The sequence below is a fragment of the Pogoniulus pusillus genome, chromosome Z (genome assembly GCF_015220805.1).
Source record: "Pogoniulus pusillus isolate bPogPus1 chromosome Z, bPogPus1.pri, whole genome shotgun sequence".
Lineage (NCBI taxonomy): Eukaryota > Metazoa > Chordata > Aves > Piciformes > Lybiidae > Pogoniulus > Pogoniulus pusillus.
The window spans coordinates 76,204,883-76,226,190 of NC_087309.1; the positions used below are offsets into that span (position 1 = coordinate 76,204,883).

Genomic DNA, 21,308 nt, shown 5'->3' on the forward strand with positions numbered 1-21,308 from the left:
TCCGACCCCAGCCTGTATCTCTGCATGGGGTTGTTGTGGCCAAAGTGCAGCACCCTGCACTTGGAGCTATTGAATGCCATCCCATTGGACTCTGCCCATCTGTCCAGGCGGTCAAGGTCCCGCTGCAGAGCCCTTCTGCCCTCCAATCCAGTCACATCTGCTCCCAGCTTAGTGTCATCTGCAAACTTGCTGATGACTGACTCCATGCCCTCATCCAGGTCATCTATGAAGATGTTAAAGAGGATGGGGCTCAGCAGACACTTTCCTGGCAGACACTGCCTACTAGCAGCAAAAAGGGCCTTTTTGTAGAAATCTTATGCCGTTTTAGTGATGAGGGTGTTGCTTTTTTTCTACACAGTAAATTTACTGATTCTCAGTAAAAAGCTCACTCAGAGGTCTACATATTATACTGATTTTCTAGTGTATTCAGAGTGTTTCACATATTGCTTTTACAATTTCAACTATAAGATTATATTTTTAATAAAGACAGAGGTGTACCCACCCCATACCTTTCAATAGTGACTTCTTCCTTAAAAACAATTCTATCTAACCTATTTCCTTTTTTCAAACACAAAACAAACCTATTAAAACAAAGAAAGACAGCAAAAAACCACACAAAAAAACAATCCCACAAAACTATGAGTAATGTATTTCAATGGAATAGGAAGTTTCTAAGTATTATTAAGCACCAAAAGTATCACTATTAAGTAGAGGTTCCAATTACGGATATTTTTAAACATAATTTTAAATATTTTCTACTATGAAGACAAAACCTCTAAAAGTCTGCACTTCAAGTCTGACACATACAAAATCCAGACAGCTGTCTTCTTTGAGACTATGATTACATTCTGTTTAATGATATTTTATAAGTAAGAGGGTATTAAAAACACTAATTTTGCCTCTTTGTTTCAGAGTAACTTTCTGACAGCAGCTCAGTTAGTTGCTTATCAAGGTACCAAGCTGTTTCACATTGTATGAAAAGGTATTAAACATTAATAATCAAAAATAATGAAAAGTCTTCACAGTAGAATAATCTATTTCCCACAAAGCACCATTCAAATGCATTGCAAACAAGAGCTGCCTTGAGATTGCCACAATCCAATTAAGCAGCTCTGCTTTTCACTGTGCTTTTTCTGCAAGTAGGCTAAGCTAATTATGCATGTTAGTATTATTATCTCATTTATTTGGTAAAGTCTTATCTTAACTTTTTATCTCAATCCAGAGTTTTTTTGTATGTTACTTTTCCCTCACTTGTTGGTAGGGGGAACAGATAGGTTAACTCTTTCTCAGGGTTTAACCTATTACAACCTGGAACAATGTATGCGAGTTATACAGACCAATTAAGTTTGTAGAGGAGCATGCATAGCCTACGCTCCACACTTAAGTTTTAGTTCCTGTTTCTGAGATAAAACCTAAAACTTAAACACACATGTAGACAGAAGTTTCATCAGTTAAAACTTGACATTAGAAATTAGTGCTCCCTACTATGAGTCTCAAAAGCCTTCCCTAGCTGAGTCTCAGAGTCGAGATTTTAGGGGAGAACACAAATAACTGCAATTGACTCCACCTCACACAAAGTGACAAAGTCAAAGACAAAACGTTAGAAAATGACCATACCATCAGGAGGCAAATTGTACAGCTGAGCCACAGGACCACTGGCAGGAATAACTGGGAGTTGGAAATGGAAAGCACTTTTAATAGTTGGTAAAGGAAGACGATTTTTAGGAAAACATTTTCTCATTATTAGGCTGGATGTGTTGACAAGCGGATCGAGAGTTCTTACTGCAAGGCACTCCTATTTACAGGAAAATAACACAGACAATAGAGAAGTGTTCCTCAAACTATCAGTCAAATTAAAATTTGGTTTACAGATTTCTAAAATTCACTAACAGCACAGTAATATGTTTACAATAAATTTTTCTGATATTTCCTTTGAAGGCTAGAACTTATACCATACCAACTCACCATTTACCAACTCACCATGTTTTTCAAAAAACCAAGCCTCAAAGTTTAACAGTCCCCTCCCCAAGACAGTCACAGCCAAGAAATAGCAAATACTAGTTTAACTCTGTACTATTTCGCTCTATTTTAGTCAAATACAGAAAACAGTCCATACCCCTGTAATGAGAAGTGACCATGAATACTATAAAAGAACTACAACAAAAAACTGAGTCTGGATATGATTTTCAAGACAAAGAGACACAAACCACAATGAAAACACAACCACCAACTGCAGAAAACTTACTTGTGAAGTGTTGTAAAGAATTTTCATTCCATTAGCATCAATGAATGCTTTTCTCCCCAATTTGATGTTTGTAACACTTTTAATGCACTGCAAAACTCCTTTCCGTATAAGCATGTATCGATGTCGGCTATCATGGCAGTGCCAATCAACATAAATCATTAAAAGCACCTGCACATATCCTCTGTCTACTGCTCTCCTGGCATTTGTTTCTTTATGAAAAAAAAAAAAAGTTAGGAAAGAAAATTTAAAATTGTTTTTGCACCAATGCAAAATTAGTATTTTATCCAAGTAACTGAACTGTTTCAGTTAAAGCAGTAATTAAGCCACATTTAATAGACTGATGATGAAATAACTGAGGCCAGTAGGCTACACTGCATCTTTCAGAATAACATTGCATGCAATTCTCATGGTTTACCAGAATAATAATGTACAAATATTTTAAAATGCCATGAAAGATATTGTCAGCTAGCAAGTTAAACATAATGTTTATATAAAGCATATCTATCTCTATCCATACACACTGTGTGAATAAAAGATCTGAAACAAGGTTCTTATTGCTTGCAAACCATACAGTTTTGCAGCAAGTATTGCTCAGTTTTTATAAAGTTAAAACACCTCTATGCCAAATTCTGGGTAATCAGCACGAGAACTGGGCTCTACACAACAGAGATTATTATTTTTATGAAAAGCTTTACTTATACGACAGTACGTGAAGTTACAACACCTAAGCTCCTCTAAATTTAATAAGACATCTCAAAATAAATAAGGCCTCTTATTTTAAAGATACACTTTTTAAACACACATTTTAAGTTGGCAACTTAAGTTCTTTCCCAAGCATTAAAGAACAGAATACTGACAATAATTTTAAAATACTTCTTTTTCTACATTTCTGGAGAAGAAACAAAAAACTCAGGAAATACCTTGGAGATTTGTGTAGCAGACTGATCAAACACTAGAAAACTCAGTCCTTTCCAATATTTGGTATAGGAGTTTCTTGTAATTTGGCTAAAATGGTTTGCTGCAAATCTAATCATGCTTCTGTTCTTATCCAACTCCACTAACTGAGTAGGAATACTGTACTTTTTATAAAACTGTTTGGAGAGCATGAGTTTTTAATTCCTTGTCAGCACAATCACAGTACAAAAGACTCATCCAGATCCACTGCTGCTGGCCAAGATAGCCGGCGTGTGGGTACAGATCACCGTTTCCTAACTCTTGTTTACACCTCCAAAACATCTCTGACAGACCTGTCATTAGAACCTGAGATTTCATTTTTTGAGAAAGGTACCTAATGAAACCCTGTATTTATTCCTGCCATCCAACAGATATTTTCCAATGTTTATACATGTGTACAGAAGACACACAGGAGTTAAGCTATAGGTGTCCTTTACTGAAAGGCTAACGTGATTGTAAAAGGTTATTTCTCCACCTTGGATCTACATCAGTTCTGCAGAAGCAGCATAGCCTTTCTGCTGTGTAATTGAAAAAACAGTACTTACTTACTGAACATATCTGTATATACCACACAAACATTGAAGAACCACAGAACGCAGATAAAACTGTAGCCTTACTTCTGCTTCTCCTAGCCTTGACTCTGTTGTGGCCACACACTTAATGTCAGTCTCACTGTCTCTGTGTGTGTAAACAAACACACACACACACGTTTCAACTAGACAATTAGTTTCTTGTAGTTAAACACTTACTTGATTTTAGCAACGCAGCAAGTGTGTCTAAAGCAACCCTGTCAACATAACAAGAAAAGTCAAACCAACAACCAGTTAGCTTAATCTACAATACCGAAAAGATACACCAAAATATTTACCACTAATAGAATTATTTATCATCTATCCTCATGTTTTTCTGGTTGTGTTGTGTCACAGACTTTGTTTTTAAAATATGGTTTTACTAAAATACTATTCATGCCTGCTAAATTTCAACTCTGATTATGAACTTTAAAAATATCGATGCAATGGCTATACAATCTTTCAGCCTTTGCAAAGGAAAAAAAAATACATAAAATGACATCATAATGTTTATGGACCATACTTATTGGACGATACCATGGTTTTTATACAGAACAAATATTTCTGCAAAGCAAAGGACGCTATTTTAGAAAACTGTAGGTCAAACCTGGTGGTGTATGAATATACTGAGGAGTACTGATCACCAATCTGTATTACAATATGTAATTATCAGTGCAACATTTTTCCTGTACACAAAAACTTTGTCTCAATTAACTCAAGATGTAAAACTAGAAGATACATATTTAAACTAGAAATACATACTGATTTCTACCCTTTTGCAAAAACAGACACCACACATTTAGTCTTAGACCATAGACCATAAACAAGGATAATGACTACTCACATCACAGGATAGTAAGTTGATATGCCTAATTTTAGCTGAGGCATAAAGGGACAAGGCACTTTTTAAAAAAGGAAACTCCAGTAACATACAAAAACTCCAGTAACATACATACAAAAAGTGTTACTTTTGTGTGTGTAGATTGAAGTTAATATATGAACAACACAAGACTGTTTTGCTAACTAGATGAAAAGTTCAGTTTCCCACAAGTATGTACTTCAAAAAGGTGGCAGTTAGATCAACTTACCTATTTTATCCCTAAACTCACTTTAAAAAAGCAAGAAAACGAAAACAGCATGGGTGGGGAGGGGATCTAATGTCATCACTTCAAAGTACAGTTTTTTTTTTAAACACAGTAGATAGACAGGTATTGATGGTGCTTTCTACATGTTTTCACTCTGAGTCTATAATAACAGTACAGATAATATGGTTATAAACACAAAGGATGTAATTTTTAAATTTGTTAAATTGGCTTATATCTGTTTGTCTTGATTTGGGGATTAATCACTGAACAGTTTCCATGCATGAATATAAGGCAAAAAATAGCCCTTATATTCTTTTACCAGTACTGTGACTAGATATTCAAATATTTTGCATTAGTCTACCACATAAAATTAAACTGTCAGATTTGTGATTCTCCTTCCCACCTCTACCCATTTTAACTTTCAAACACAAGTTCTATTTGTTTTCTCTAACATTAGCTTTCATTTCAAAGTTTTGAAACTTATCTAACGTTTTCTGGTATACTGTATTAAAGAGACTTTGCTTACTTCATAAGGCTTGTGTTCTTTTTACTAAAAGGGCCAATGATTTTAAATAGCAGTTCTACTACTCCATTCTTTCCCAAGGACACTGCATTTACAGCTGGAAGAGTTAAAAACAATCCATTTTAAGGCAGGCAAAAGAGATATAAGTATATCAATATGCTCAAACTAAAAATCCATGTGAATTAATTTCAAAGTACAAAGCAATGTTAGACAGCAGTGCTTTAAGACATACAGTGACAAGCAGATACAACTTTGCACACAATGTGATAACCTGATCCTGATAAATATTGAAAAAGTATTATGTTACAAATAGAATCACTTAGTACTTCCAGTGCATGCTTCTGCTTCCATTGGTATTAAGATGTATCTTTAAAATACCTTTTTTTTAAAAAAAAAAAAAAAAAAGGCCAAATATCTCAGTTTATCAACAGAGGAAAGTTTCTGAACTTTCAAGTCTAGGAAGTGCCATGACCTGCTATTGCCCTTCCTATAGGAATAAACAGCTATGTCCACCAAGCATTCTCTGTAAAAATTTGAAAATGCCAGTAAGAATAAGCTTTGCTGAGATACATATTAGGCATATAGGTTCTCAGAAAAATAATTACAAAAATAATCTATTTCAAAGGGAACAAATTGAAAGAAATTATGCTAAGGCCTAAGCTTGCTTGAGAAACACTCACTGGATGTATACATGGCTCAAGTCTGATGGTCACTGAAAAGTTAAACTGCTGAAACATGCAATGAAACTCAATTCCTGACTGAGTTTAACAACATGCACTTCCAACAAAGCAGTATGAGAGCAGATAAGAACTGACTTAAACATAACAAATGGTGTTATTAGTATACAATTTGTACTTGAAACCAAGCTGCAATTTCAATAGCAGCAGCAACACTGCACTGCTAGAATCTAAGAAAAGTTTGGACTCTATTCTAGTAGCAACTGTACACAAATCTAAGTAGTACTGCCTACCACAATGTAACACGCTACTCCTTTTTCTGTTTATATGGAGAGGGAAATATGGTAAGATAAAATTGATCTAAGCAGAATTTAAATCAGAGCTCTGCTCAATATTCTGTTTTTAGGATGAAGTAAGTTTTCAGCTGAGCTATCTAACTCTGTATTTAACTTTTCTAATTAGAAGTATTTTACTTCCTTACCAAACAGCTCAATAAAAATAAATCTTCCACAATTTAAGAGATTTGCAACTTTATGAATTAGGTACTCATGTGAGCACCCTGAAAACATAACCTTACAGACCATCAAATCAATTCTCTTGGAGCAATGTGGTTATATTTTCCATTTCAGTTATTTAAGGGAAAGAAAACTTGCGAGCATCCAACCAGCAGCAGAGACAGAGCAAGAATCACAATATTTTCACTGACTTCCTATTGCCTGCACAAACAACGAATTAGGCTCTTGTGAAATAATATTAGTTGGGCACTTCAGCACAAGGAATAAGGGGAAGTTTAAGTAAGTAAGTATTTCCAGTGTGACCCAACTTTTAAATTAGCAAGAAAGAAGTAACAAAAAGCAAAAAATCACACCAACTATAAGCATGCGTAGCAATGCTTACATTGAATTCTAATTGCTTTTGCAAGCAAAACGCTATCACTTCTAGTTTATATTTCAAAGCATAAGCATTTACGCGAGTAAGATGACTCAGAATTCCACAAATCTAATCACACTGGTTAAAGCTCCCCCAACTATTTAACAGACACACACGCAAAATTAAAAACAAAGATACTCAAGAAGTACAAACAACACAGCTTTTATTAGAATTTAAGCTAATGATATAAAAGCAAATTCGTAGCTAAAAATAATCAAATATTGTAACATTAAACAAGCATTTATATCCAACATTTATATGTAAGTTAAAAAAAAAAATGTATCATATTGGAAAGGAAGCAATTATCTGTGATACTTACAGTTGGTTGAGTAAACTCTTAATACTTGAAGACATGGCAATATTAGCCTGTGGTTCTGCAAATTCTGCTTCACTAAATTCAATGTTATGTTTAGGGCACCATTAATTCTTGCTTTCATGCCAATCTTTTTGTCTAACATCAAAAAAATACATGATCAATCACATTAATATTGAAACTATTATTTTTAAAAGTTAACAGTTAATTCCTTTCACTGATAATGTCAACTCAGCCAATCATTTTTTCACCATTTTTCCCTCTCTATTCTACTCCTCTTTTTGTTCTCCCCTACCAATTCTGAGTACATTGATGCTTATACAATACAAATTTTTTTTCTTAAGTTTCAATTACAAAACTGTGAAGCATTAAGATATATTACTTAAGTACACCATTATCACCTTTTGGACCAACTTTTGCAAGAAGAGTATGAAGAAGCACCATCAATTCCTCATTTGGTGGAGTGTCTTTGCTGGCAGTCAAAAGCAGCTGTAGTAAGATCTGTGTCCCTCCTTTAGTTACTAAGACATTTGCTCTCCGACCCCCACCTAGAAATTAGAATTCAACTGATATCGCCAAAAGCAAAAGAACAATTAGTTATCTAAGCTACAGCTATCATTAAAAAAAGTCATTAGAATAGGAACATTTTCTTCACATGTGACTGACTATGCAAGAATATGCTAGACTTATAGCAGCACAAAATTATTTTTGCATAATTACTTGGAGGGTAACATCAGCTTTTTTCATTTGGCATCCAAATCAACTTTAGCCAACATCAGAAACAAAACAAAAACACCATATAAACACCAAAAAAACCCAATCCCCCAACCCATAAAAGTCTGCAGAAGACTACAGGCATATAATCACAAATTGCTCCTTAATGAACTTACCAACTGAGACTACCTCAATGAGAATATTTAGTATATTTAAAATAGTTTGAGGATCCTTTGTATTCTGCAATAAAAGAAGAATTCTTTATTTAATTTAGAATATAGCAGTTTGGACACTTAAAGCTCACAGAAACTGTGACCATTAAATCAAATAGAACTAAATACATAACCACCCAGCTAACTATCTCATGAGCAGCTTGAATTAATCACAAAACTAATTGAAATTTAGTTTGTAAGATGGCATATAAATTAGAACTGATAGCTGACAAACAATTTCTTAACACTTTTGAAAATTATGAAGAGAATTTTTCACTGGGTTATGTACTTCAAAACTGTACCTAATCATTACAGTCCTATGCAAGTTTTGGAAGCAAGCAGGATAATGAAGTATTTACTAACATCAGACCTAACAATACAAGAAAAACTTGCCATGTACCCATAGGCACATATATTAGAATGTTTTACCTCTAGGGTTGCCAGGATTATGTCTATTCCATTGGAACCTTTAGAAGTCATCTCCTTCCTGGTTTTTTCTGCCAGTGAGAAAAACACCATTTCTCTTTTAATGTACTAGCTTGTTGGGGGGGTGGGGGGGGAAGTGATCATATACAGATTAATCACAAAATTTACACTGCAAACACAAAAACCTAATAAAAAAGAAAGATTTTTAAGAGCAACTAAGTAAAATATTTAAGTGATTATATCATTTGTTCAATCTTGTCATCTCGTAGGAAAAAAAAAAAAAAAACACAAAAGCCCCTCTCTTCCAGATGCTTCTACTTCTCACACATACACACACACAGCCCCCTATATACTGTGAAATATTACTTAAATCATAGCTGTTTGACAATACAAAATGCACACAGCATTACCAGTACTACACCAAATAGCACTAAATATGGCCTTAGGTGCTTTTGAGAAAAAGTGACAAAAATGGATGGATACTCAAATTCACCACACGAAAAAAAAAAAAAAAGAGAGAATTTCCTTCCAGCAAGGAAGAAACACCAGAAGGAAAGTTCAAAATGAAAACTACCAAAACCACAGAACATTTACCTTGACTCTGAACCAGATGAAGGATCTTTGAGGTGACATATCTGGCACTGTCTGCTTCTCCTAATACAGAGCCCAAATTGATCTTCTCCAGCTGTGACAGCAGAGACACAGTCCGAGAACTGGTGGAAACACTACAAGAGAGATTATCTTTTTAGATCCACTTTTCCATCTAGATGCCATTGAAAAAAACACTAGTAACAGAAATTCCATGTCCAAGTAGGAGAACTAGCTAATACACCTTTGTATTTTATCTCAATTGAAAAACAGTTGTAATTCTCCTTAATTCTGGCAGATTTAAAAGATTTTGTAAAGCTTGCACTGCAGCAGACTTATGATATACAGCAGTATCTCCAAGAGCAACCGTAAACAGGGAGTTTGGTTGCATCAAATAAAATCGAGATACAGGTACAAAAATTGTTTATGTCAATTAGACTAAATTCTATTGAACAGAATTTAAATGCCAAGACACTGTATGAAGCCTGCCATTCAAGGAAAAACTGGCTACAGTCCCAAAGACTCTTTGTTATGCCAGCTGGTGTTCTGCAAGAGAAAGAAAATAATATCGTTCTTGAAGGGAACAAACTAGCACCTATCAGATGAAGAAAAATAATATAATTTTGAAGAAAAAACTTCAGAAGCTGTCCAAAGCTATAATCAGAGTTTACAGTAATTTTGAACACAAGACTATTCTGGCCTGTTTAACAAAGGTTTAACATCTGAACTATAGTCATGTCATTTACTATAGGAAATTATGATTTCCAGTGATTAACTACCTTAACTTTCCCCTTTTGTATCTTTGGAGTCCTGTAACAATCAACAATTAATCTTTTTACAAACTTATTTCTCTATCTGCAGTAAAACTAAAATGTGTAACATTAGTTTCATAAGTAATGTCAGTTTTGTTTATTACAACAACGAAATGTTGCTCATTGATTTGTATTTCACGTTGCCATAGGCTGAGCTTTAATCTGCTGCTGTTACTTGAAACCATTCAGCCTTATGCCAGCTTCAAGATCGAAGTGCTGACTGGAGCAAAGTATTATGGGGCATGAAGTTGCGATTCTACCATGAGAGGCTTCCTGTTCTGGTTGCTGCTTTTGGGTACTGTGGATCTGAGTGTTGTCTGTCTTCCACTGAGATGGCAGCAGGACAGGGAGGGGTAGTTCTCTGACTTGTATTTTTAGTTTGCTTTCTTCTGCACTTTTTCTGAAAAAAACACTAAGGTAATTGTGCATTTGTATTACGATTATCTGACTTTGATCAGTAAATTCTCATCTCCCTTTTTTTGTCTTAACTTGGAATTTTTTGTATTGTTTCTCCCTCACTCTGCAAAAAATCCAATATTCTTTGTTACAGTATACACTATGTGTTAGATTTAGCATGATTTCCGCTGCTGACAGAGTTTGACATTGATTATCACAATGCCCAAGGAACTAAAAATTAAACATAGTATTTTTATCCATCTCTCACACAAATAGGAACAACCAGTCTCTGGTAAGATGTTCCACTGTTAAAGTCAGCAGAAGTAAATGTGATTCTACATGCAAGCATTTCAAATTAATTTTAAATCCATCCCAAGACATAAAATTAATCCATACAGTAGAACACATCCGTCATGCAAACCCATCCACTCATTTAGAGAATCATCCACTCATTTAGAAAATAACTAGTATTTCAAAGAATTAAGACTGAAGCTGTAAGTCCCTGTATTGCCACCTTTAGAACTGGTTTTAATCTGATAAAGAGGTGGTTGAACCTGTTTTAGGCTGAAAGCCTTTCAGTAGTTTCCTGATGCTTAACAGACCTGCTGCCTGTCACACGTAATAAAACAAATTATCATGAAAATAACAACTTTTCAACTCTTGGAATCTGTCATTTAACTCTCGCTTGTCCTGGCTGTGTGTTGCATTGCAGAACCATTGGAGAATGACATACATCTTATGAAGAATTCATGGCTTCTTATACAGTGTGATAAACTTGCCCTTCAGTTTCCTCAAAAATAATTTTATTTTGGAAAAAAAATCATGCTATTATACTTTTTCCAGTTAAATTTAATATATGTTTAACATTTGAATGAATTGATCCTGCTCTGGCAGGAGGGTTGGACTAAATCATCTTTCGAGGTCACTTCCAGCCCCTGACATTTTATGATTCAACATACTGAAAATTTCAAATTTAGGAAGTGATTAAGCATGAAGCTACTTTAGACTAATCAATATTGACTCATTCAGGGTTTCAAGACATCAACTTATACATCCTTCTAGAGACCCACAATGTATATTTTATTTATCTTGTTATTAACATAAAGACTGTCTTTGACAAATCTTAAATAGCTTGATGTTGAAGAGTCACTACAGTTTTAAATTTACCTTTTTTCAGATGATGTTTTTACTTTGTTCATATCGGAAACCTGATTCTTCAAATCACCATCTCTGATAACCTGGAAGATATTAAATAACTACCAGTTATCAACATCATCTGTTCTTTAATGATAAAATGGTATTACCATGTTGGGTATCTCTACATTAGAAATACTAAGTTAGTCAATTTGCATCAATTGCATTTCTGAATACTGACACAAGTTCTTTTTGCTTCAATCTATCTAATCCAGCTTTTAAAACAACTACTGCAGTTTAAGTAAGGACTAGGAGTCTGCATTATAATTCAGTTTTACTAAGCTCAGTCAGTCTAATCCTAATAAAACAGAAATAGTTACTTAATAGACAATATTTTCACATCCAGGATATAACTACATTGAACAAAACTTTTGAAGTCATTAAATACACTTCTTGAAACTTACTTGACAGTGCTGTGATAAACCACAATATACATGAAATGGCATCCAGAAATAAGTATCTATAGGGTAAGTAGGACTAGAGAGGCACATTGAGAAACATGGAGAGTTTGGTGTTCCTATTTAAGCAAGACCTGAATACTCTTCTTGGACAGAAACCACATCATGCTAAGGACTCAATTTTCCTATCCTTTTAAGGGCATAGTGTCCTCAGAGCACACTGCTTCCTCAAACAGTGCCTCCAAGCAATTAAGGTTGCGGTCTACAGGACCACTAACTGAACCTCAGTACTTACATTTGAGATCTAGTATGAGTGATACGTACTTCCACTGTGAAAAAAAAGTGTCCACAAAGGGTACGTGGTTAGTTTTAAGGTAGAAAACAGAATAATGGGGGAAAAAGATGGTCAAAGAGATGAGTGATGAGAATGAAGAAGTTATGAAGTAGATAAAGCACCTGTTATCTTTGGAAATGTAGACAAGAAACTCAGTCAAGCACACACAGGCAGTTTTCTCCCCATTTTCCCAAGGAACAATTTGCAAGATTTCTCAAAAATTCCTACTTTCCAGTATGAAGAAATCCAGTCTTTATTACTCGTAAATATCACTCTGCAATTACTAAAAGCCTAAAGTAGATGAAGTATGAAGCAAGCTTATTTCCAGCCTTACCTGAAAACAGATTTTTTTTTTCCCCAGCAGCCAGGAAGCAAATGTTTAGGTATTCACAAGAATTCAAATTTGACTCAAGTTAAGAGGTGTCCAAAATTTGTCCAAGTAGCCTTCAAGTACAAACTTCTTTAAAAGAAAATGAATAGTTAAAGTAGTTATAAGATCTGGATCACTAGAATCAAGTTGCAAGTTTTACTTGGAGGGGCTGAGTGTGAAAATAGATTCTTCAATTCAAGTTGCCAAGTGTCCTTTAGCTTGCAGCACTGATGTACTGTCAGACAGATAATGAATAGCCTGCCAGTGCCGGTAGTGTCTACATATTGTGGAGCACTGAATTGCTGCACAAGTGGAACCAGCTGTATCTTGAACGTCAAGGTCTTAACTTGTATTGCTTTAAATTAGTCAGAAAGTACTTCAGTAAGCACTAGTGTGCAAATGCTACACATCAAAGGAAAAGATGCACATATATGAAAAGGACAAAACCTTCTGGGGAAAAAAAAAACACAAAAAACCTGAGAATGAGCAGAGGGAAAAAAGAAAAAGAAACACATCAATCAGCAATTCAGCAAGTTGACAGAATTTTAAAGGCAGAAGGTGCATTAGTCTCAGTTTAGACATACTTTTTAAATACATTTAGTGTCACTTGCCTGCCAGTGGTCTGAAGGTAAATTAGCACCAGTTCTTCTGCATGTAAAACATCGTCTAACCTGAAGAAGTCTAACCTGAATAAGTCATGGAGCTGAGTGCCATCACACAACACTTACAATTACGCAGTCAAGCCCAGTCATCATGGGTTTATGAAAGGCAGGTCCTGTCTGACTAATCTCATCTCCTCCCACAATAAGGAGACCTGCCTAGTGGATGAGGGAAGTGCCTTGGACATCATCTACCTAGACTTTAGTAAAGTCTTTGACACCGTCTCCCACAACATTCTCCTTTAGAAACTCATGGCACAAGGTTTGGACTAAGTGTCCTCTGCACTGAATTAAAAAATGGCTGGATGGCAGGGCCCAGTAAGTGGTGGTGAATGGATTCAAGTCTGACAGACACCCAGTTACTAGTGGTGTCCCCCAGGGCTCAGTACTGGGGCTTGTCCTCTTCAATATCTTTGTGATCTGGATGAGAGGATTAAGTGCAAACTCAGTAAATCTGCAGATAACACCAAGCTGGCTGGCTGTGCCAATCTGCTAGAGGGTAGGGAGACTTTGCAGTAGGACCTGGACAGTTTGACCAACAAGTCAATGCTAATTGTAGGGTGTCTAACAAGGCCAAGTGCCAGGTCCTTCACCTGGGTCACAACAAACCCACGGCAAGCTACAGATTTGGGGATGTGTGGTTGTAAAGCTGCCACTCTAGGAGGGACCTTGGGGTATGTGTTGACAGTCAACTGTGAGTCAGCAGTGCATCTAGGTGGCCAAGAAAGCCAATGGCATCCTGGCTTGTATCAAAATCAGTGTGGCCAGCCAGAAGAAGTAGGTGATCATCCTCCTGAACTCAGCATTAGTGCAGCCACACCTTGAGTACTGTGTTAATTTCTGGGCCACTCATTACAGGAAGGACACTTGAGGTGCTGGAGCGCGTTCAGAGAAGGGCAGCAAGGCTGGTGAAGAGTCTGGAAAAAAATGGGCTACAAGGAGCATCTGAGGAAGCTCAGGTTGTTCAGTCTAGAGAAGGCTGATGTCGCCACAGCTCATTGGTCTCTACAACTACGTGAAGGGAGATTGGAGCGAGGAGGGGGCAGCCTCTTGTCCTTAGTGTCAAGTGACAGGACTGGAGAAAATGCTTACAACCTGGGCCAGAGGAGGTTCAGGCTGGATGCTAGGAAATAGTTCTTCACAGAGAGGGTTATCAAACACTGGAATAGTCTGTCCAGGACAGACAGTCATCATCCCGGAAGGTGTTTAACCAATGTGTGGACCTAGTGCTTAGCGACATGGTTTTAGGATTGCCATTTCAGTGCTGGGTGAAAGATTGGACTGAATACCTTTGTAGTCTCTCCCAACCAGATCTTTTCTGTGACTCTGTATGCCTCAACTGCATCGGAACCTGCAGCTTAGTATACTCACTCAAAGTTGTTTTCCCTTTAATCTCCCATTAATCAACACTGTAAAGAAGGAGATGCAAAACTAAACTCCAATCCTTACTCTAATTTACAATCACAGTAAAATAAAGTATAATACATAGTCACCACTGTCTTACCATCAACCCTATTTTCTTGTAATGGAAAATCTCCCTAAAAAGTATGACTTCAAACAATTTAAACAAAAATTAAAGATACACCTACCAGTATCTGGGAAGTTCATGGCAAGCAAAGCAAGCAGCATTAGTCAGGGCAAAATTATTTCATCACAAAAAACCTGATGTACTCAGAAGCAACTTGTACAGGGCACCTCAGATAAAGCCTCTCCTGAGACAAAGGAGGCTGGAAAACAAACAAAACAAAAAAAAAAAAAAAAAAAAAAAAACAGTTTTCATGCTAGAACACTGCTATTAGAAGTCTCTGTTAGTGAAAACAAGGATGATGTTTCCCCTACTGAAGCTGGAAGGCATTCTGAGTTTACATAAGCAGAATTTGTATGCTTCACTTACCACAATACTTTAAAAAGGAATGTGCCTGTCTTGGAAGTAAAACTGTAACCAAAAAATTTAAGGTAGCTTTGCTTTTTTTTTTTCCATAACACATTCCACCCACTCCCAAATCCCAAACAACATTATACTTCATCACAACCTAGTAAACAGAATCCATATACATGAAAAGTTATAACTAAAGTGGCAGTGAAAAATCTGTGCTCCTACAAGCACTAGGAAACAACACTGACTTCTCACTCCATCCCCAATCTCACTTTGTAGAAGTTTCATAGGAATTAAAGTCCGAGTCAATAACCCAGAGAGGACCAGCTATTTCTTCAATTAAATTGTAAATTAGGACAGAATGGTTTTGAGTACATGCTAAACAGTTATCCCTTACCAATACTTTAATATGCAGCAAAATGGCAGTATCTCTCTCTTAAGGGTACTTATTTCATGAGAAAAAAAAAAAAAAACTTTGCTGAAGATAATACAAAAGATAGTGATACATTTCTTCCAAAAGTAATTGTAAAACTTTCTGTGGAAATGGCAGAAAATAACCCTTTATCTAATGACTAAAACTGATCAATTCTTCTATGTAGCAAGAAAAGAAAAAATAACCAAACCCAACCAACAAAAAAAAAAAAAAACCACAAATTTAAGCTTTTATGAAATAATCTAATCTTCAAATGCAAAATAACATGAAAAGGCTAACAACATTCACTAATAAAAGAAAAAATGCTTCTGAAAATCAGATGCTGCCTTTTGCTTGTACCCTCTGCTAAAAATGTTTATAGCAGGAAGCCAAAAAAAAGGATGCTGATTAGTTTACCTATTGCTGCACTGCAGCAAAGTGCTGACTTTTTGACCTGACCAGATAAACCACACTGTATGATCAGACATTCAAAATTACACACATACACCTTTGTAGAAGAAACACCAAAAACCTGTTCAGCAGCTTGCCAATTACATCAAGCAGTTTATTACCACCAGCTCACACATCTGTGAGAAAAAGTCTGATATAAGTAGGCAAAAATAAGCTGTAAATACCTAATAATGATTTATCAGGAAAAATGAAAAATAAGAAAAAAGCACCCCAATTCTTGCTTGGAAGGAAGGGCTGGTACAGCAAGCACAAGGTTACTCTGTAAGACATGACAAACCTGACATCAGGTTCATGGAGCACCACATTCAAAGCTTCTATGAATTGACAGAAATATTGCAGAAGTCAGCAATTCTTGCCTAGTATAGTCCTTTTATCTGGTAGAAGGTGAATGTCACAGGGAGAGAGGACACAGTAAAAACAGCCAGAAGGAAAAGTATTTCCCTACACTAAAAACTGAATCAGAAATCCAGACAGTTTCCTTAGCTCTTGGAAGTGCTTCACAGATGCAGTGCTAAATGTCAGAGGTGATGTCCAGCACCTATTCTGGTGACAGCTCTTTTGACTTACACTGTCTTGATGGCTTAGGACAGTCTGTGAAGAAATCAAAACATCTAAACTTGCTAATAACACAGAAATGAAAAGCGTTGGAAGGAGACTTCTGGAGATCATCTAGTCAAATTCCCGTGGTAAAACAGGTTCACCTAGAGCAGGCTGAATAGGAAGTTATCCAGGTGGGTTCTGGGAACCCACCTATCTAGAGGGAAGAACCCTCCATAGCCTGTCTGGGCAGGCTGTTACAGTGCTCTCCAATTCTCAGAGTAGAGGGTTTCCTCATGTTTAGGTGCAAATTCCCATGTTCCAGTATATGCCACTTATTCCATCACTGGCCACCACTGAAAAGAGTGTAGCCCCATTCCCTTGAGCCTGACCCTTCAGATATTTACAAACATCCACAAGATCCCTCGGACTCTCTTCCAGCTAAATAGACACAGGTGTCTCAGCATTTCCTTGTAAGAGAGATGCTCTGCTCCCCTAATCATAAAGTTTTGTGTCCCTCTGTTATACTCTTTTCAGTAATTTCCTGTCTCTATCAAATTGGGGAAGCCAGAACTGGACACAGTACTCCAGAAGAGGCCCCACTAGGGCAGAGTAGATGGAAGACATCTTCTCTCAACCTGCTGGTCCCCTAATGTAGGACCCTTCTTGAACTTCAGGAGATTCCCCTTTGCCCAACTCTCTTGCCTGTCCAGGTCTCACTGAATGACATCACAGACTTCTGGTGAGACAGTCGCTTCTCCCACTTTGGTATCAGGCTTGCTAAGGGTACACTCTGCCCTTTTTCCCATGTGATTGATGAGCATGTTGAACAAGATGACCCAGTACTGACTCCTGGAGAACACCACCAACTACAGGCCTCAAACTAGGCCCTGAACCACGGATAACAACCCTCTGAGCTTTATTTCTCAGACAGTTCTCCAGTCATCTCACTGTCTACTCACACTTCCTAAGCTTTTCTGTGAGGATGCTATGACAGAGAGAATTAAAAGCTTTGCTGAAGTCAAGGTAGGTGCTCTCCCCTCATAAACCCTGCCAGTCACACCATCACAGAACGTTACCATATTGGTCAGGCATAATTTCCCCTTGGTGAATCCATGCTGACTGCTCCTCAACCTTTTTTTCCACCATATGCTAACTCACTAGCTAAGTTAAACCAAACCCTCAAGTCTGGCTTTAATCCAGCGGAAAAAAAAATCTGTGACTCCTTTATCTACTCAAATATACTTCCAACTCTTCAGCATCATTAGTAGTCAGAAATATAATTACTTAACAATCCATAAAATATCAGTACCTGATTTGTTCCATTTAGCTTATGAATTATACTTGAAGCCATTAAATCAGTGTTACCTACCTGCAATATGCAAAGCCCTGGACATTCTGCCTCTCAAAAACGGTAAGGTTTTTTTAAAGAGATAGTGAACATGTGCTTTAAAATGCATTAAGCTTTTAGGATGACAGCTTCAAGGCTGTTTGCTCTACAGAAGAATGTTCGGTGCTCCCCTCCTCCTCTACAACTTTATATCTTTAAGAGTTAGAGAATAGTATTTCCAAATGTAAACCATACTGAATCATCCATGTATCCAGGACACACACTGAACAGCTCATAATCTTCTTCATGATTAGCATAGGATATTGGACAGTTAAGCTGTGGATAGTGGCAGCACTTGAAACATACCCAGAGATACACTGCAGCTTGCAAATCCCTCCTAATCACTCAGTACAAGCAGCTGCCTTGATCAACATTTCAAGAAACCTGACTTCCTCTCTAAGTTCTTTAAGGAGTTCAAAGTCTTTAATTACTGCAATTATACTCCATGGCCAGAGTGTCTTGAGCCACATTCAGTTCTTTTGGACATTATAAATCAGTATCATAGGAGCACCTCTGAAGTGCAGGCACCCCACAGATACTTCACAAAGTTTCAAGTAACATACTGAGAGTCAAAAAACAGGTGGCTCCCAGGTATGTCCATCAGAGTATCACCATAATTTTAAAGCCTGACAAGTCTCTAATCGTAAGATACACCAAGTTGAGTGACAAGCTGAATGTCTTCCCTAGATTAAAACCTAAACACAAGGCCAAATAGCAATTTCCTTCTGTAAGCCAAAAGGATTTTAAAAAGCCTCCGGCAAGGCTTTTACTCTCTAACTGTAGCTTCTCACACATAATTTTAGGAAGTTATTGCCAGTAGTAGCAAGGTAATTAATACAAATCTGCTGATTGTATGTTTAAATCTACTACAAAGACAACTGAATATTTTTCTGGTTCAAAAGCTTTCATTTGGAAGACAATCTGTGATTTGTTTCAATATGAAAACAGTGAGCATTGCCATGAGAACTGAATAATAACCCTGAGACCAATAATCACTTAATGCAAACATGGATATGGTATTATTTCACCCACTAAGAATACTTTTTGGCTTGGTATGCTTTCCTCCCCCTTTTCTTTTTTTTTTTTTTTTTTTTTTTTTGGGGGGGGAGGGGCGGGGGCAGGAAAAAAAGCTTATTTTTATAAATTTTTTTTAAAAGGCACTTCCCTTTATTTATCGGGAGGGTGGGGGGAGGGGGGAGAAATCAGAGTAGTGGACTGAGACATAAGAATCTGACAATTAAAATATCTTGTCCTGATGAAACAGGGGCATGTACTAAAATTATCTTGATGTTAAATAGGAAATATTCTCCAGAAAAGATCATCTAGTCACTTCTCAGCCCCCAAAAGAAAAATGATATTCCAGTGTAGACTTGCATTAGCACTCGTAACGCACACCATAATTTCCAGTAAAAACTCTCCGGTGCCAGGCACGATTTCACTGAAAGATTAATCAGAAGGTGGGGCTATCCTATCGGCAGCATCCTATTACACATCAATATAAGCAGCTGCAAAATACACACTGAAAGCTACCCGCAACACAGGGAAGCCGTTTTGGTTAAACATAACGCATAAAGGTAGTTCACACATTTATTTCTCTTAAAAAATGAAAAAAAAAAAAAAATCAACATTCACAGCACAAGGCTATCCAGAAGTTTCATAATGATTTTACACCATACAGGTACCTAGAAAAAATTTACCTGTCTACGACATACCACAGAAAGCTTACAGCTGCAACTGCATGTAACAAAAGTTCATTCAGGTCAGATTCCTAAACATCTGACAAAGATAAGCCTCTGAAAACAGTTTATGCTTAAGAACACCCCTTCATCCCCCGACACGCATCCTATTTCTCAGATTCTGTGCCAAGCACTTGAACTGACACCTAGAGAAACAGTCGCCAAGCTATACTTCAACTGTGAAGAGGAGGCAAGAGCCGAGGGGAAAAAAAAATTTAAAAACCACCAATTTGTAATAAACTGGTACCCATGGAGCGTTAAGCTGCACAGCACGGCAAGTGTTATTCCAGCCGCCGAGTTTTCCACGCAATTCCCACACAAGGTTATCCCGCTCGATAGGGCTTTACGAGGCCAGCATGACAGGGGCCACGCATCCCCTTTCCACTTCGCGAAGCGTAGTTTTGCTGTAACGCGTCCGCAGTACGGAGCGCCGACCAAGAAACGCACCCTGCGGCACCGGCGAGCTCCGCGCCGCCAAGCTATCGGCTCCGCTCCGTCGGAGGCTGACTGACCATCCGGCCAGGCCCTGAAACTATGCACTGCTCCTACGGTAGGGCCCGTAATCGTCCCCGCAGGTGGGGACGGGCAGGGTGCGGCTGCCGATGAGAGCTGCTGTGGCTGTGTGTCCCCGCGCACAACCGTCGCTCGACAGCAGAGAAGGGCCCGCCGCCTGGCAAGGGGGAGCCGGCACAAGGGAGATTCGTTGGCACCCCTGTCGGCTCACATTCGGCCCCTCCCCGCGGACCTTCGCCGCACCTCACATCGCCTAGCCCTGCCCCCGCTACTGCCCGACCCGCGCTACCGAGGGTGATACCCGTCCGCTGGACTTCACCTTTGCCGTAGCCCCTCTAAGGGACGGGCGAGGCGGCAGGCAGGCTAGCCCACAGCGCTCAGGGTGGGGCGGCGGCTCCGCGCTGCGGCCCCAGCGTCTTCACGCGAGCGGCAGCAGGAACCTGCCCACACCGCAGCGCGTCACGGCCCCGCCGCTCCCCGGCCTCGCGCAGGCGCCCCGCGCCGCCGGAAGGAGCGCGGTGCCCGGCTCGCGTGGTACGGCGGCACGCCCCCGCCCCCCGCTGCCTGGAGGCGCAGGGGCACAGCCGGGCAGGGTATCTCGGCAGTGCCGGGGAAGCCGCGACAGGAAGCCGGTGAGGTCTTCACCTGGCCACAGGCCCGCCTCACACACTGCTGCGGGCTTTGCCGTCGGCAGGCAGCGGGGGAGGCTGCGGGCTGCCTCTGGCAGGCGTGTGAGAATCACAGGGTTGCATGATCGGCGTGACAGAGCGCGTGAACGGGGCTCGCCGGCGGCGTCGCCCTTGAAGCGGCCGCTCGCGCCCCAGCTGTCCCCCTCTCACAGTCGAGTTTTCTAGGCGGGTAAGTACTGGCAGCTGCAGCGAAGCCACAGGTTCCCCACTGCCGAGGAAGCAGTGTCAGGTTAATGCTCTGTAAAAGCGAAACACATCTCTTTTCCCTCTTTCTTGCCCTCTAGA

The 21,308-nt window shown here is 38.5% G+C and overlaps 1 protein-coding gene across 4 annotated transcripts in view; it reads right to left on the reverse strand.

Moving 5' to 3' along the window:
- AGTPBP1 (ATP/GTP binding carboxypeptidase 1) overlaps nt 1-20,797 on the reverse strand; it is a 61,579-nt gene extending 40,782 nt beyond the window's left edge. For 3 of the 4 annotated variants that reach the window (XM_064176421.1, XM_064176420.1, XM_064176422.1), the window contains exons 1-13: nt 20,654-20,797; nt 14,989-15,126; nt 12,705-12,830; nt 11,612-11,682; nt 9,243-9,373; nt 8,652-8,719; nt 8,187-8,250; nt 7,698-7,844; nt 7,303-7,434; nt 5,380-5,473; nt 3,949-3,986; nt 2,246-2,454; nt 1,618-1,795 (exon numbers count right to left, since the gene is read on the reverse strand). In XM_064176421.1, coding sequence (XP_064032491.1) covers nt 1,618-1,795; nt 2,246-2,454; nt 3,949-3,986; nt 5,380-5,473; nt 7,303-7,434; nt 7,698-7,844; nt 8,187-8,250; nt 8,652-8,719; nt 9,243-9,373; nt 11,612-11,643 — 1,093 coding nt within the window. In that variant the 5' untranslated portion in view covers nt 11,644-11,682; nt 12,705-12,830; nt 14,989-15,126; nt 20,654-20,797. Of the gene's footprint in view, nt 1-1,617; nt 1,796-2,245; nt 2,455-3,948; nt 3,987-5,379; nt 5,474-7,302; nt 7,435-7,697; nt 7,863-8,186; nt 8,251-8,651; nt 8,720-9,242; nt 9,374-11,611; nt 11,683-12,704; nt 12,831-14,988; nt 15,127-20,653 lie in introns of those variants that run through there. The other variant, XM_064176423.1, reaches the window with a different exon arrangement.
- Nucleotides 20,798-21,308: the final 511 nt, after the last annotated feature.